A 14860-nucleotide genomic window follows, 5' to 3' on the forward strand; every position below is an offset into this window, starting at 1 on the left:
TTATAATTTTTAAAGAGATCCCCTCTAAAATTTTAAGAAGAAGAAAGGAGTTTGCTTTTTTAGCAAATGAACTTAAAAAGAGAAAAATTTCATTCAGATGGGATGTTCCGATTGGAATGGTGGTGAATTACCTGGGGACATGTTATAGACTTAATACTGTTTCTCAAGCAACAGATTTTTATACTTCGGTCCTGGGGGTATGTGCATCGCCATCAATTAAGTTTAAAGCTTTGGAAGAAAAGAATGTAGAATCACAGTTTGAAGAGCCTATATTTATGAAAACTGGAGAATCTTTGTGTGAGAGGCATCAACAAGTCCAGGTTGAGGAGCAGAAGACAACTTGTGCAGTATATAATCCCAAAGAAAAGCAGCAACAGAAGAAGGTTAAGGAAGTTTCATATTTAGTGGTTTCTGACTCTCTGGGAGATGTTAGACCTACAAAGTCTTTGGAGCAATCTTTAAGGGTGGAATTGTTGCCTGAAATGGAAACGGGGAAATCTCAGTCTGAGGGGCATCAACAAGAGAGGAATGGGCAGAGGATAACTTGTACAACTTACAATTGTAAAGATCAATACAAGGAGGAATTGAAGGAACCCTTATTGGCTTCGGAGTCGATGGGAGATTCAGGAATTTTGGAGCAGTCTCCTAAGGCAGAACTTGCAGCATTTCTTACGAGTTTGATACAAGAATGGAGAAGGGAAATGGAAGAATGGAAGAATGGAGAATGGAAAAAACTGGAATGTGAATAATTAATAATACTAATATAATTGAGATTGATAAGGATGTAGTTTTTTATGGATGGAATTAGTTATTGGTGAAGATTGAAATGTTTAATGTGTTTATTAACTTTGTTGTTTTAATTTTTGAACCTTTAATGATAATATTGTTTAAATTTGTGTTTTGAAGGGATTATAATTTGCTTATTTTAGTGAGTGGATTCTAATGTTTTAAATTTTAAAAATTTGTGGTTTTGGAGGGAGTTTATATAGAGTGATGATTGTATTTAGATTTGTTTAGGATTTAAAATTGTTTTTAGTTTTTAAATATTATTATTAATATTTTTAAGACAAAATAATTTGTTTAATTAAATGTGCTTAGATTTGTTTAGGACTTATAGGTTTTTTAAGTTTTTGTTTTTTTTTTTTTCTTTTTGGATAGGAGAGAAGATTATGAAGATTGAAGGAAATATGTACTTACTTTAAGTTCTTTAAGAGTATTTAGCTTTAATGGTATAACAAAGATTTGTAGGTTTATTTTTTCGTTTTAGGATAAAGAAAGAGGGAGAAATTAGATTTTATATTATAGATATAGATATTCAAAGAAAGTAATGTTTAAATTTGTGTTTTTGGAGGGAGCTTATATAGAATGATGATTGTATTTAAATTTGTTTAGGTTTTAAAAGTGTTTTAAGTTTTTTTTTTTTTTTTAATTAAGCCTGTACTCAGCTCTGGGAAGTCCAGGGGAGGGTTTGGGAGCTTGGGAAGGGGGGGGGGTGAGGTAGGGGGGGGTATGGGAAGGGGATTTGTTTTTGTAAAATGTAAAAATTTTCAATAAAAAAAAAAAAAAAAAAAAAAAAAAAAAAAAGAATGTGGTGAAGTCAAGCTCTTCGACAGCGGCCACAAGCTGGTTTCTTCCATCAGCAGCAAATACGGACACCAGTTTGGCAATCCTGCTGGCATCTGTGCCGATAAGGAAGGCAATATTATAGTTGCCGACGAGCAGCGTCAGAAAGTACATCTCTTTCCGAAGAACGGTTCTCCAATCTGTCTCGTGTCTAAAGGTCTTCTGAGACCGACAGGCGTTGCCTGTTCCACCGAGGGGTCCCTTTTGGTCACCGATAGTGGGGACAACGATGTCAAAGTCTTCAGATATCGTGTGAGGCCCCATTACAACCCTGACATTATACCTGGGGACAATCCAAGTTATTCACCTCGAGGGAAGGCAGGATAGGATCCTCCACTGTCCTCTACACAGGTGGTCCTCAACTTATGACCACAACTGAGTCCAAAATTTCTGTTGCTAAATGAGACAGTTGTTAAGGGAGTCACTGCAGTGGTTAAGTCAGTAACACGGTTATTAAGTGAATCTGGCTTCCCCCATTGTCTTTGCTTGTCAGAAGGTCGCAAAAGGGGATCACATGACACGCACCCCTCGGATGCTGCAACCGTTATAAATATGAACTAGTTGCCAAGCACCCGAATTTTGATCACGTGACCATGGGGATGCTGCAAACGTCGTAAGTGTGGAAACTGGTCATAAGTCACTTTTTTCCAGTGCCGTTGAATGTTCCCTAAACAAATGGTTGAAAGTCGAGAACTACCGGTGTTACTTTTACAAAGCATCAATTTCTTTGCCACATCACCTCATCAAATCTGCATTCACTCGTCCAACAGTATATCAACCTACTCTAGTGAGGAAATATAATGTGCAGTGCTTCCTTTGTCATAGAGAAGACCCAGCCCAAACAAAGAAAGCAACTTCAACAAATGGCACCCGAAAGGGAAGAATCTGAAATTGGTGCTAAATGGACAATTTTTCCAATAATTAACTTTTTCTTCCTTAATGGACTTTTTTGTAGTAAGAGAAATGTCAGAAGAGACCATGGGAGAATGAGGGTGGATGATAAGCAGACTTTTTTTTTTTTTAACATGGCACTGATGAGAATATTTTGACCTGGAAAGAGAGAGCACGCCCAATTTTTAGCTTTTAGGTTCCGACTGATGAACCCAACTGATCAAGCACCATCGAGACAATCCAATTTCTTAATGCAAAACTTTATTGAGTACATCATTTTGCCACAGATGAAAGCAAAACCAGCTCTGGTTATTTCCTGTGCAATCTACTATAATTAAAGTATAGAATCCTCCCTCCCCCTATTAGTACAAGTCACATGGTCCAATCAAGTGTCAAAATATTGTTATGAGAAAGTGTCTGTGTGTTTGCCAACACCTGCTGAAACGTCCTTGGTTCACACAGGCTGACTTGTTGTCTGGAGCCTGCATTTCATTTTTCCCTATCCTCTCCCCTAGTGCGTTGGCAAGCTGAGAAGCAATAATGGTGGCAACATCATATGTGCGCCTCGAGCTTGACACAATATTTCTCAACCTTGACAGTTTTCAGATGAGTTGACTTCAACTCCCAGAATTCTTCAGCCAGCCATGAATCTGATTTGCATCGTACCTGTATTTTGTTAAAAAAAATATTGTACTGTAAGAGTTGTATTGTAAGCCACTTGTTTGACTAAGCCAGCACTGAAGCATAAATAAATATAGTAAGGCTGAAAGTGGCTGCATTGTTTGTAAGAGTGTAAGATATTCTTCTGTGGTTTTATCTGTTGATTTGTTGTTTTAATTGTTTTTCATTTTATTTATGCCAGTTTATTTTTTGCTGTTTTCGACTTGCAAACTGCATAGAGTCTCACAAGTGAGATAGGCAGCTATATAAATTTAAACATAAGTTAATATAATATGAATCTAGCTAATATAAAGAAAGGTTTTTTTCTTTCATCCCAAAGATTCAATGCTTCTGCCTAGCAAAGTTTTGATATGAGTACACTGTTAACATTTTCTCCCAAAAGTATAGTAAGCATATTTTCTTGCAAAAAAAAATTGAGGGCAAACCTGAAGAAAGAGCAAATCTGAAAGAGGAAGATAAGTATAAAAGCAATATTTGTAAGGCAATAACTTTGCCTTACAAAGCAAAATTCGAGAGCAAAACCAAGAAAACCTTTACAAAAATGCATATTCTAATAAAAATAAAAAGCTTAATAAGCTATGAAGTTATAAGGAGCAAGGATTAAAAAGGATTTCTGCAGTCAGACTGCCCATTACACAGAACCATTTGTCCAGTAAAATGACCACAATAAAGGGCAAAAGTGAGGTTTTGAAAAATAAATAATAAATAAAAATAAACAAATCTAAAGGATAACTTTCTATAATGAAGGTCTGTCTTTTTATAATAAAAGACATATAGTCACAGGACCAAAGACAGATATTAAAGAGGGAATTGCGTACAGGAAGATTCTGAGCCATTTTGTAGTGTTATCAGCTCCCAACAAAACGTTTTGGAAGCAGACAAGGCGAATCCTTAATGAGATATCAGTTGAGATGGCATGAAGCTTATCAGGAAAATGGAAGATGCAGACCTTGTATTGAAAGGAAGCTGTGTGTTCTGCCCAGGGTGTGGACAGTTAATTTCACTTTGCGGAGGAAATGTTCTTATTGCAGTAAGGAGAGACCATTTGGCAATTTGAAAGCTCGCTACCAGACCTTCCACTTTCTGCATTACTGTACATTTAATCAGGTCAGTATGAAACAAAAGCCAAATTCATGCCTGATCTAAACAAACTGCATTTCATATGTGTGTGGATGGTTAGTGAAATTTTGTGGCTGTAGTGTTTGTATTGTGGCATCTAATTATACGCTGTACAAGGATAAATTTGCAAGTTCTATTCTATGGTTGTGTGCATGGGTGTAATCACTGCATATGTGAATTTAATAAGCTACAAAAGATCATTGAAGCCAAAACCAAGTTGCTTTAGAACAAAGTCACAGTTTGTTTTTTACTTTATCTATGGTAAAAAATATAAAGTAAAATGTCTTAACAGGTGATTGTGTACTTGTAGGATGTAAGAAAACATCTTTGAGAATTTTCAGATTTTTTTTTAACCAATTTGACTGATCTAGTACGGCTTTTATGTTACTGGTCTTCTATTTCAGTCTTTCTGAAACTTGACTGTGGACTTGAACTCCCAGAATTCCCCAGCCAGCGACCTTGTGTGACTGTGGAATTCTGGGAGTTGTAGTCCACACCTCTTCAAGTTGCCAAATTTGAAAAACACTACATTTGACTGTCTCCAAAAGGCACAAACTTCCGCTTCTTCATTTGCTTTCAGTGGATTTGTTTCCGAGGGGCAACGTATGGGAAACTCAGCATTTGCAGAAGAACGACCCGCCTTTATTGTTACGGTTTAACTTTTTATTATTGTTATTGTTTAACTTTGATGTTGTCCAACAATAACAATAAAAGCGGGGGGGGGAGGAGGACTCCTCATTGAACAAAACTAAAACAGCAGCTTTTTTGGCCATAAAAATAGGTCGAACTGCTGGTGAGAGGGAAGAAGGAGTAATAAAAAATATCTGAAATAAATAGCTGGATCGGTTTCAAAAAAGCACGAATTGCGGAGGGAAACGGAGCGTCTCGTTCCGCCAAAGAGAAGCGCGGCGAGGCGGAACTCAATGTAGGCGAGCGCGGGAGGTCGCCGGAAGGCTATTAGGCAAGGACGTCACGGACGTTTCTGAAGGGGCGGACCGCGTCTCCTAGAAACCGGCCAGTAGCACCCGGAAATGAGTTGAATGTCAGGCGGTGCGGGCTCTTTTCTCCCTTTTCCGCGTTTCTGGGGGCAGCAGAAGCGAGCGGGGGTACGTTTGGGGAACAGGCGGGAGAGCTCTTCCCTGAAACGGGGGCAAAAGGGGACGCGGTGGCCCTTTTTTTGCCTAGCGTCCCTGCACAGGCACGCTTAAACTGAATTTGCTGAATAAACCACGATGGGAGGGGTCCCTCTGGGATTGTGGGCCTTTCACCGGCGTAGGACCCCGGTGGGTGGGGCGCCTGTCTTAGGCATCAAACCCAGGGGTGGTGGGGGACGGGGTTGTGTGAATTGGGCCACCCAGGGTTCCCGAGTTGAGTCCTGGAAGCGCCGTCATGGGCAGCAGGTGGGCGAGGAGAGTCGCCTGTTGGTCGGGAGGGACTCTGCAGGGGAAGATTGCAAAAGGGCTGGGGTCTGCCTTGGGTTAAGCCGAAACGGGGTGGGATCTTTTGGGGGAAGATGCTTGGGATTGCTGTCTTGGGGAGAGAAAGTCTTTGGTGTGGAGTGTTTGGGGTGGATCTTTGAGTGGGGAGGGGTCTTCGGGGGAGGATATTTGGGGTAGGGGTCTCTTTTCCTGGCAACTTTGGAGGACATTGTTTGTGGAGGGTATTTGGGGTGGATTTTTGAATTGGGTTCTTTGGGGGAGAGGATCTTTTGGGGATGATGTTTGGGGTGGGGTCTTCAGGGGAGAGCCTTTGGCATGGAGTCTTTGGGGAGGATAATTGAGGTGGGGTCTTTAGCTGAACATCTTTGGGCTTGCTTCTTTGGGGGGGGAACCATCTAGCTCCCACTGGGGTCCTCCAAGCACCCTGGTCCAACAGTCAGGACTCTATTAATGTCTTCCCTGTATGAAGGTTAGGCAAATGGACTCCACAGATGTTCATTCTTCAACTACTAAGTAAGGGATAAAATATTATCCTTCAGATCTGCTTAACTTTTCTTTAGCTTTTTAAAAACCTTTCCTTTTACTTTTTTTTAAAAAAACTTTCCTTATGGTTTGTAGCACAATCAGCCAGAAGTCTAGACTATATTTATAATTTTTATCCACCTATTGAGTCCTTCTCAAAGACCTGGCATAGGCAGATGTTGTTTAATGGTGTTAAAGTCTTGTCACAGGGTGTATGTAACCTGTTCCGAGCAAAGCTGCCTTTAGCAATCAATGATAATTTTGTCAGTGGCATTGGTGTTCAGTGGTGCTTGAGATATTTTGGGGTTGTTCCCAACACATCTGTTATAGTTTGTTGTATAGTTGGCCAGATATTCAGACTGGATTTGGCCATTTTATCCACCTATTGAGTCCTTCCTAAGGACCTGGGATAGATAGATGTCAATGTTTGATGGTGTTAAAGGTATTGTCGCAGGATGTAAGCTGCTCTGAGTAAAACTGCCTTTTGCAATTGGTGATTTTGTCAATGCCGATGGTGTTCAAGTGGTGCTCCAGTTGTTTCGGAATTGCAGTCAAGGTGCCTATGACTATTGGTACTACCTTTGCTTTCTTTTGCCATAGTCTTTCTATTTCTATTTGCAGGTCTTTGCATTTTTGTTATCTTCTCCTCTTATAATTTTTATTATTATTAGGAATTGATAATTCTTCATTAGGAACCATTTTTTAAAAAAACTACAGCTACACACAGCATGGCTTTTGCTGTTCTATACCATTTTGTTTTGTCTCCATGATTCCACTCAGTAATTTGAATTTATAACTGTTAAAAGTTGTAGTTACTTGGTCTGAGGTGTAGGCAGACGACAGGGAATGGCTAATGGCATCCCCAAAACCGGGCATCTTCTAGATGTCTTCTGTCTCAACAGTTTTTTTAAAAAACTAACATTTAAAGATGATGAATGATGCAAACATGCTGTCATTTTATTGGAAAATATCTCAAAGAAAACACCTAGTACAATGTCATGTGGCATATTTAATGAAATATTGTTGGAGAAACATAAGAGGAAACAAGGGCAAGTGGCAACATCTAATATGGATCATTAATGTAAGGAATTAGCCAATGATTGAGCTTTAAAATTGAGTAGCTGTCAACCTATAGAGATTTCTGCCCACATTAATAATCTTCACATTATTGGGGAAATGTGTTATGTATTATTGTTTGAATGCTGTAGAAAAAAATAAGGCCTCGCTATCTAACCATTAAATCTAGCCTGGCTATCAACTGATCTTTCTGGCTACTCTAGAAAAATCTACATTGAGAAACAAAGTCTCAAACTTTTTAGGGCTAAGAAATTGTTCTGTGGTTTCCTAATATATTCTGGTCCTATTATTCTCTCACATTTGTTTGCACTTTTTGAAAATTGCAACACTTTTCTCTTTTTCTATGCATTTTGTTAATGCCCCTTCTTTGAGCATTATTATTTATTTAAAATTTTAAAGTTCACAAACTTTAACACCAGCAAAATGTAAGATACCCAGTTCCTTGTTTTTTTCTAACAAGGTGGAATCGAGGCATTTCTACAATAAGACTTAGTGAACAGTGACTGGTTTTTATTTGTTCGCTTGCTCACTTTCTCCTTGCATATATGTGTTATAGCTGGGGAAAAAAAGGAGACTGGGGGATTCAGTGCAGTAAATATGGGTTAGGCTTGGGTAGAATTAAGCACTAACATTAATGCTCACATGCTTAAGAACCAATATGCTTAAGTACCAGTATTTTACAGAAAAATAGTCCTGTTGCAGACTTGGCAGGAAACAGTTTTGTGGAGCACACATGTGTCAAATGTCCATTCCCCCCCCCCAATATATTTCTATCTAGTTGCCGTGGGAATGTTACCACATATGAATCTTATTCCTGTTTCTTCCTCCTAAGCCAGGAGATTAATTGACCCCTAACATTTACCCACACTGACAACTGCCCCACATTCCTAAATGAAAGGGCTGATGAAGAAATAACCCCATCACAGGAACTGTAAGCCTTCTTTTCTTATAAACTCCATACACTGATAAAGAGCATGTATCAACCAGACACCACTTTTCTGCCTCAAGAGACTGGGAATTCATCCAGAAACAGACATTGCCTCCTGCAACACCATTTGACAGGCTGACTTTTTTTTCCTCTTCTGGATAAGTCAAGGCATTTTCGATGCAAATGAATCGCCCCTTTTCCAGGGCAAAATGTCAGGAATCAGCTGTACTTTATTTTAGCAGAAAAGTCAGCAGAGACTTCCTTTTCTGCAGGATATCCTTTCCAATCTACCTGCTGTAATCCAACATTTACATTCTGCTGATTGGATCTATCGCGGAGGACACAGCCCGAGGGTTTTTGCATTGCAACCTTGGAAAGGTGCTGAAGGACAGCAGACGCTGGATGATGTAAACTGGTCTTGTTTACTGTAATATTTGAGTTTAATGTTTATTAAGTTACTTAAAAAGATAGGAAGTTGTTAGTTCCAAGGTCATACATCACCTGTTTTGAGGTCACCTTGGATTTTAGAGTGAAAACAGAAAGATTGGGGTGGAGAATCCAAATAAAGTGATATTTTCCCTCTTTTGAGTCTTCCACAGAGGAAATTCTGCAGTCCTTCATAGAATCTCCTATATGCCACAGGCAGAATCGCTAGCTTTCTCCCTCCCTCTCTCTCTCTCTCTCTCTCTCTGTCTGTCTCTATCTCTCTCTCTGTCTCTCCATCTGTCTGTCTCTCTGTCTCTCTCTGTGTCTCTGTCTCTCTCTGTGTGTGTCTCTGTCTCTCTCTATCTCTGTCTCTCTCTGTGTGTCTCTTTCTCTGTCTCTGCCTCTCTGTCTCTCTGTCTCTGTCTCCCTCTCTCTCGCTCTCTCGCTCTCTGTCTCTATCTCTCTCTTTGTCTCTCTGTGTCTCTCTGTCTCTGTCTTTCTCTCTCTCTCTCTGTCTGTCTCTCTCTCTCTCTGTCTCTATCTCTCTCTCAATGCAGAAACCTAAAAGACAAATCATTTGTTAGAAAGGAGGTAAGTGATGGGACCAGTGTGACTTGCTAAGTGCACTGGTGCTGGACTGCTCTTATTTTATTTATTTTTTACAAGTACTATTTGACTTATGACCACACTTCAGCCCAAAATATTGTTAAGTGAATCACTGCATTTGATAGGTCAGTAACACGGTTGCTAAATGAATCTGGCTTCCCCCACGAACCTACAACCGTCATAAATAGGAACCAGTTGCCAAACATCTGAATATTGGTCATGTGACTGTGGGGATGCTGCAGTGGTCGTGTGAATGATGGTATTAAGTCACTTTTCTCAGTGCTGTAACTTCAGACAGTCACTAAATGAAATGATGTAAGTCGAGGACTACCTATATAGTAACAGAACATGGCATCAATACACAAAATTCTCAAAAACAGCACGTACAATGCCTTAAAATATAAAACTATTTTTAAAACACACAGCATGAGTGTTAAATATAATTGTGTATAAAATTAAATTATATACGAGCAGTTTACTGGGGTGGCTAAACCTATATAATGTAGCGGGTGCAATGTAGACTAGTCTCCTCATTGCGCATCCCAGGCAATGTGATCTTGTCCCGGCTAAATAGTCTATATATTCCAGCTGCTGGATCTCCCAGCAAGAAGCAACAGCAGGAATAGTGAAAATACTGGATTGCTGCTAAAACTAGGAGAGTACAAAAGCTAGCCTTGGGAAATTTTTTGACTGCTGCTTTGTGCCTTCTCTGTAGGACTGTATTGATGAAATTAAGCTGGTGATCATGAAAGAGCTTAAACTACTATTTTTGGGGGGTGGTGGAAGGGGGGTGTTAGGCTATTGCTAAGGACACTGGAGCCTTGTAAGATTAAATAGCAATAGCACTTTGACTTATATACCATTTCACAGTGCTTTACAGCCCACTCTTAGCGGTATCGCCCCCAACAATCTGGATCCTTATTTTACCCACCTCGGAAGGATGGAAGGCTGAGTCAACGTCGAGCCAATCAGGATCAAACTCCTGGCAGTTGGCAGAGTCAACCTGCAATATTGCATTCTAACCACTGTGCCACTACAGCTCAATGCTGGGTACTCCAGCTGGGCACTATAGAAACTTCCCATTAAGAACTTAATTATCTTTTAACTGCAAAAATGTGGGTACGCAACACCCCGCATTATGCTGGGGTTTAGAAAGGAACCTGTGTTCCTTGTTTTTGAGGGCCATCTCAGCATCGTGATTTTAAATGCCTTTGGAGTAAAACCAGTACTTGACTTAACATCTCGGCTGAAATGCTTGCTTTTTAATTAGACCACACAGTTCTTTCTTTCGGAGAACCCCAGTTCGAAACCATAAATTGCAACTGTCTTTTGAGCCGATTTATTAATCTAGTCCTTGTGCTTGTTAGTTTAATTGTCTGATTAATTAACTTAATTGTTCCCATGGCAGCAGTAGAAAGATGCCACTTTCTCTATCCACATTTCATAGTTGGAGAAAAAAATAATAATAACTGGGAGAGCCTTTAGCTCCCCTTTGTAATGGGTGATTAACTGAGAGATGGCTGCCTAAACCTATTTATTCTATTTATATTCCATCTTTTATTTTTGTACAACTCAAGAAAGCATACATAATGTCCCTGCCTCCTCTTTTGCCCACAACCTTGTAAAGTGGGCTGGATTGAGACAGACTCAAAATCACTGAGTGATTTGTCTAAGGAAGGACTTGAACTCACAACCTCCTGGACTGTATCCAGCACTGTAATCCAGTATTGTAATTGTCTGCCTCAATCTGGCTCTCATATTTAACCTATGCTTGAATACTCAGTAAAGAAAAGTTCACCAGGGCAGGTAGCAATCTGTTCCACATTTAATTAGCTCTTTTTCCTACGAAGATTTTCCTGTTTAAGTGAAATATTCTGTCTTAATTTTCCAGACAGAATTCTGAGCTACAGAGCAATAGAAAAGTCTGCCCCAACTTTTGTGTGTTGGCCATTTGTATTTTGGGAGTTGTTACTGTTACTTCCAGCTAAACATACCAAATCATAGGACTTTAGGGTTCTTTTCTTTTGACCTTTCATAATCCTCCCAGTTTTTGAATAATTCAGCTGTTCTCCTCTCACATACAGTCTACCGAACCAGCAACAAAAGCATTTCCTTCAGTTTAAGGCTTAATCTCTTAATTTGCTCCAGTCAGTGCGTGAATTCAGAAGCAGATTGTTTATTTTATTTTTCTGTTTCTTCTCTAGGACTTAACAGATTTCAGATTTCCGCATCATGGCGTTTAAAATCTTTTTCCCTCTTTGCTGCGCTTCGGCCGAGAGTGGCCTTCTGATTGGACGTTGGATTCCAGAACAGAACTCCATCGTTATCCTAGCTGTGATCCATTTCCCTTTGATTCCCGGTCAGGTGAAGCAGTATCTCTCCAAAATGCAACACGCCACCCAAGTCCAACTGTCGGTGTTGGGTTCTTGGAGTAATAGCCAAGAAAAAGAGAATTTGCAAAGGTTCCTGGAAGACCTGGGCACCATCTTTTCCCAGGGCCCCTGGGTCCAACTCAGCAGGCAAAAAGGCAGCAGGTTTTGGAACTGTGTGGCCAACTGGAAAGAATCCAGCAGCAGCAGCAGAGACGCCGAAGAAACCATCGTCATCTATTACGACCAGCGCAAAGTGATGCTCTCGAAGCTTCATCCTCCTAACAAGCACGGGGTTCCTTCTGATCAAAAGGCAGCCGATGCTTCCAAGCTGGCTGCTGTGTTTGACAGTGTTGGAAAAAGCAAATTGCTGTTTATGAAGGACCAGTACCACGAGGGCCCCATCAGGCTCACCCACTGGCAATCGGAAGGGGTGGAGGCCAGCATTATCGTAGAACTGTTGAAACAGGTGTCGGTCCCTGCCTGTGTGCTGATCAGCCTCCTCCTTTCCCTCGTGTCTGGCATCTGTAAAAGCAGGTAGGTGGGTTGAATGGGAAGAAATGATAGGGAATCACAGAACTCAAAGATTGGGAACTGTCTCCTCGTGACAGAGAGCTCACGTACAGTAGAAGGGAACACCGTGCCTATTCATTTGCTGTTGAAACATCAACGGTTCCAGTAGCAAATGTGTCAAAGGGAAAACGAGAGCTAGATCTTGTCGCCAACCTAATTCCCAATTCTTTTATATTAATGGATGACTTAAAACGGTGCTCTTCAAATCAAGCTTGATCGTTTCTTTCCTGCAGCACAGAAATCCCAGGTGCGAAATGGACTTTTGCAATAAAAGGGATTGTTTGTTTGTTTATATCTCACTTTTATTATTTTTACTAATAACTCAAGGTGGCGAACACACAAAAGTCCTTCTCCTATTTTCCCCACAACAAAACCCCGTGAGGTGACTTGGGCTGACAGAGAGTGACTGGCCCAAAGTCACCTAGCTATCTTTCATGCCTAGGGCAGGAACTCACCGTCTCCTGGTGAACTCACCTAGCTATCTTTCATGCCTAGGTAGAACTTCTCCTGGTGATTGACCCAAAGTCACCTAGCTATCTTTCATGCCTAGGGCAGGACTAGAACTCACCGTCTCCTGGTGATTGACCCAAAGTCACCTAGCTATCTTTCATGCCTAGGGCAGGACTAGAACTCACCGTCTCCTGGTGATTGACCCAAAGTCACCTAGCTATCTTTCATGCCTAGGGCAGGACTAGAACTCACCGTCTCCTGGTGATTGACCCAAAGTCACCTAGCTATCTTTCATGCCTAGGGCAGGACTAGAACTCACCGTCTCCTGGTGATTGACCCAAAGTCACCTAGCTATCTTTCATGCCTAGGGCAGGACTAGAACTCACCGTCTCCTGGTGATTGACCCAAAGTCACCTAGCTATCTTTCATGCCTAGGGCAGGACTAGAACTCACCGTCTCCTGGTGATTGACCCAAAGTCACCTAGCTATCTTTCATGCCTAGGGCAGGACTAGAACTCACCGTCTCCTGGTGATTGACCCAAAGTCACCTAGCTATCTTTCATGCCTAAGGCAGGACTAGAACTCACCGTCTCCTGGTGATTGACCCAAAGTCACCTAGCTATCTTTCATGCCTAAGGCAGGACTAGAACTCACTGTCTCCTGGTGATTGACCCAAAGTCACCTAGCTATCTTTCATGCCTAAGGCAGGACTAGAACTCCTGGTCTCCTGGTGATTGACCCAAAGTCACCTAGCCAGCTTTCATGCCGAAGGCAGGACTAGAACTCCCAGTCTCCTAGTTTGTAGCCTAGTGCCTTCACCACTAGACGCCCTGGCTCTCAGAAGTTGAGAGAGTCAACTTCTGTTGACTCAAAAGCAGGAGTTTAGCCGTCGCGAAGCCCCGCGTTGTTGACTTTCCATCCGCACTAAGTCCTCCCAGTGTTTTGCATGGAAACTTCTGGAAGAATCCCAAAATGCAAAGCTCCCACCTGTAATTCTGAGTGGGCGTGAAATTCAAAAGCTTTTGGGGTAAGCTTATACTTCAGAGCTGAGTAGGGGATCTCATTGTACTGCCAAGAGGGAGACGGGATTGAAGTTTTGTTTCTAAGCTGGCAAAGGGCAGTTGGATTCATTCCATTTGGATAGTAGCTTCTCAGCCACTCCGGAGCAAACCTTCGTAAGGGCTGCCTCGGGCTATGAAAACAGAAACCATAGGCCAGGTTTCCAACTGAGTAATGCTGTCGTAAAAGATTACAGCTAAGGTATTCATGCTATCTGTGGGAAGTAGAAGCCTGTTAGCTTTCATATGTATTAGACGTGCCCGTGGGGAACCGAAGGCCTTTGGAGAAACGACAGTCTTGTGCATACAGATGACTAACATCAGCCTGGTTTAAAGCATTTGCTGCTGAGCTAATCCATGGTTACTTGTGAAGCATTCATTGAAAGTCAGATGGTTAAACTGCTAAAGCAGTGGGCTGAATGCTGTTCAAATCTTTAGCATTCTTGCTGAGACGCAGGGAATCTTGGAACGTATTCTTAAAGGACGATGGGAACTGGTGACCTTTTCCTGAGGTGAAGTCAGGGAAAGCATGCTGGGAGAGACAAAACCTCAACCACTTTAAAAGGTGTGAACTTCAACTCCCAGAATTCCCCCAGCCAACTTTAAAAGGTGTGGATTTCAACTCCCAGAATTCTCCAGCCAGCATGTTGAAGATGAGGCCTGACCCCACACTGGCCTGGGGGATTGGGGGGGGGGTTGTGTCAAATTCTGTAACCTACAGTAAGGCAGTTCTGTGCTGTCTACACAAGACACAATGCATCCTACCCATTTTTCGTTGGGAGGTAATTGAGCTTTGCCAATAAAATTAGAAGAACGAGCATTGCACATGGTTGTCAGTTTATATTTAAAGTGTTGTGTGTTTTGAAAGTCGGTTTGACGTGGTTAAGGCATCAGCCTAGAAACTGGGAGGGTATCAGTTCTAGCCCTATCTTTGGCATGAAACCAGCTAGGTCAGGGGTCCCCAGCCTGTGGACTGTGGACCCCGTGAGGGGTTTGCAACCAGGCTGCGGAAAAACGACCAGCGAGCGCATGTGCGTGCACACGCAATTTCACTTGTACAGGCAGTGGGGAGCGTGTGCATGTGCGTGGTCCGTCAAA

The 14860-nt window shown here is 41.5% G+C and overlaps 1 protein-coding gene across 5 annotated transcripts in view; it reads left to right on the forward strand.

Annotated features, from left to right (window-relative positions):
- Nucleotides 1-4052: 4052 nt before the first annotated feature.
- PIGQ (phosphatidylinositol glycan anchor biosynthesis class Q) overlaps nucleotides 4053-14860 on the forward strand; it is a 31535-nt gene continuing 20727 nt past the window's right edge. Inside the window, exons 1-2 of one of the 5 annotated variants that reach the window (XM_039349937.1) lie at nucleotides 4053-4302; nucleotides 11517-12218. In XM_039349937.1, coding sequence (XP_039205871.1) covers nucleotides 11545-12218 — 674 coding nt within the window. In that variant the 5' untranslated portion in view covers nucleotides 4053-4302; nucleotides 11517-11544. Of the gene's footprint in view, nucleotides 4303-5246; nucleotides 5421-9276; nucleotides 9298-11516; nucleotides 12219-14860 lie in introns of those variants that run through there. The other 4 variants (XM_039349936.1, XM_039349940.1, XM_039349939.1 and 1 more) reach the window with 4 other exon arrangements.

The sequence above is a fragment of the Crotalus tigris genome, unplaced genomic scaffold (genome assembly GCF_016545835.1).
Source record: "Crotalus tigris isolate CLP2741 ecotype Arizona unplaced genomic scaffold, ASM1654583v1 scf7180000018301.7375997, whole genome shotgun sequence".
NCBI classification, from domain to species: domain Eukaryota; kingdom Metazoa; phylum Chordata; class Lepidosauria; order Squamata; family Viperidae; genus Crotalus; species Crotalus tigris.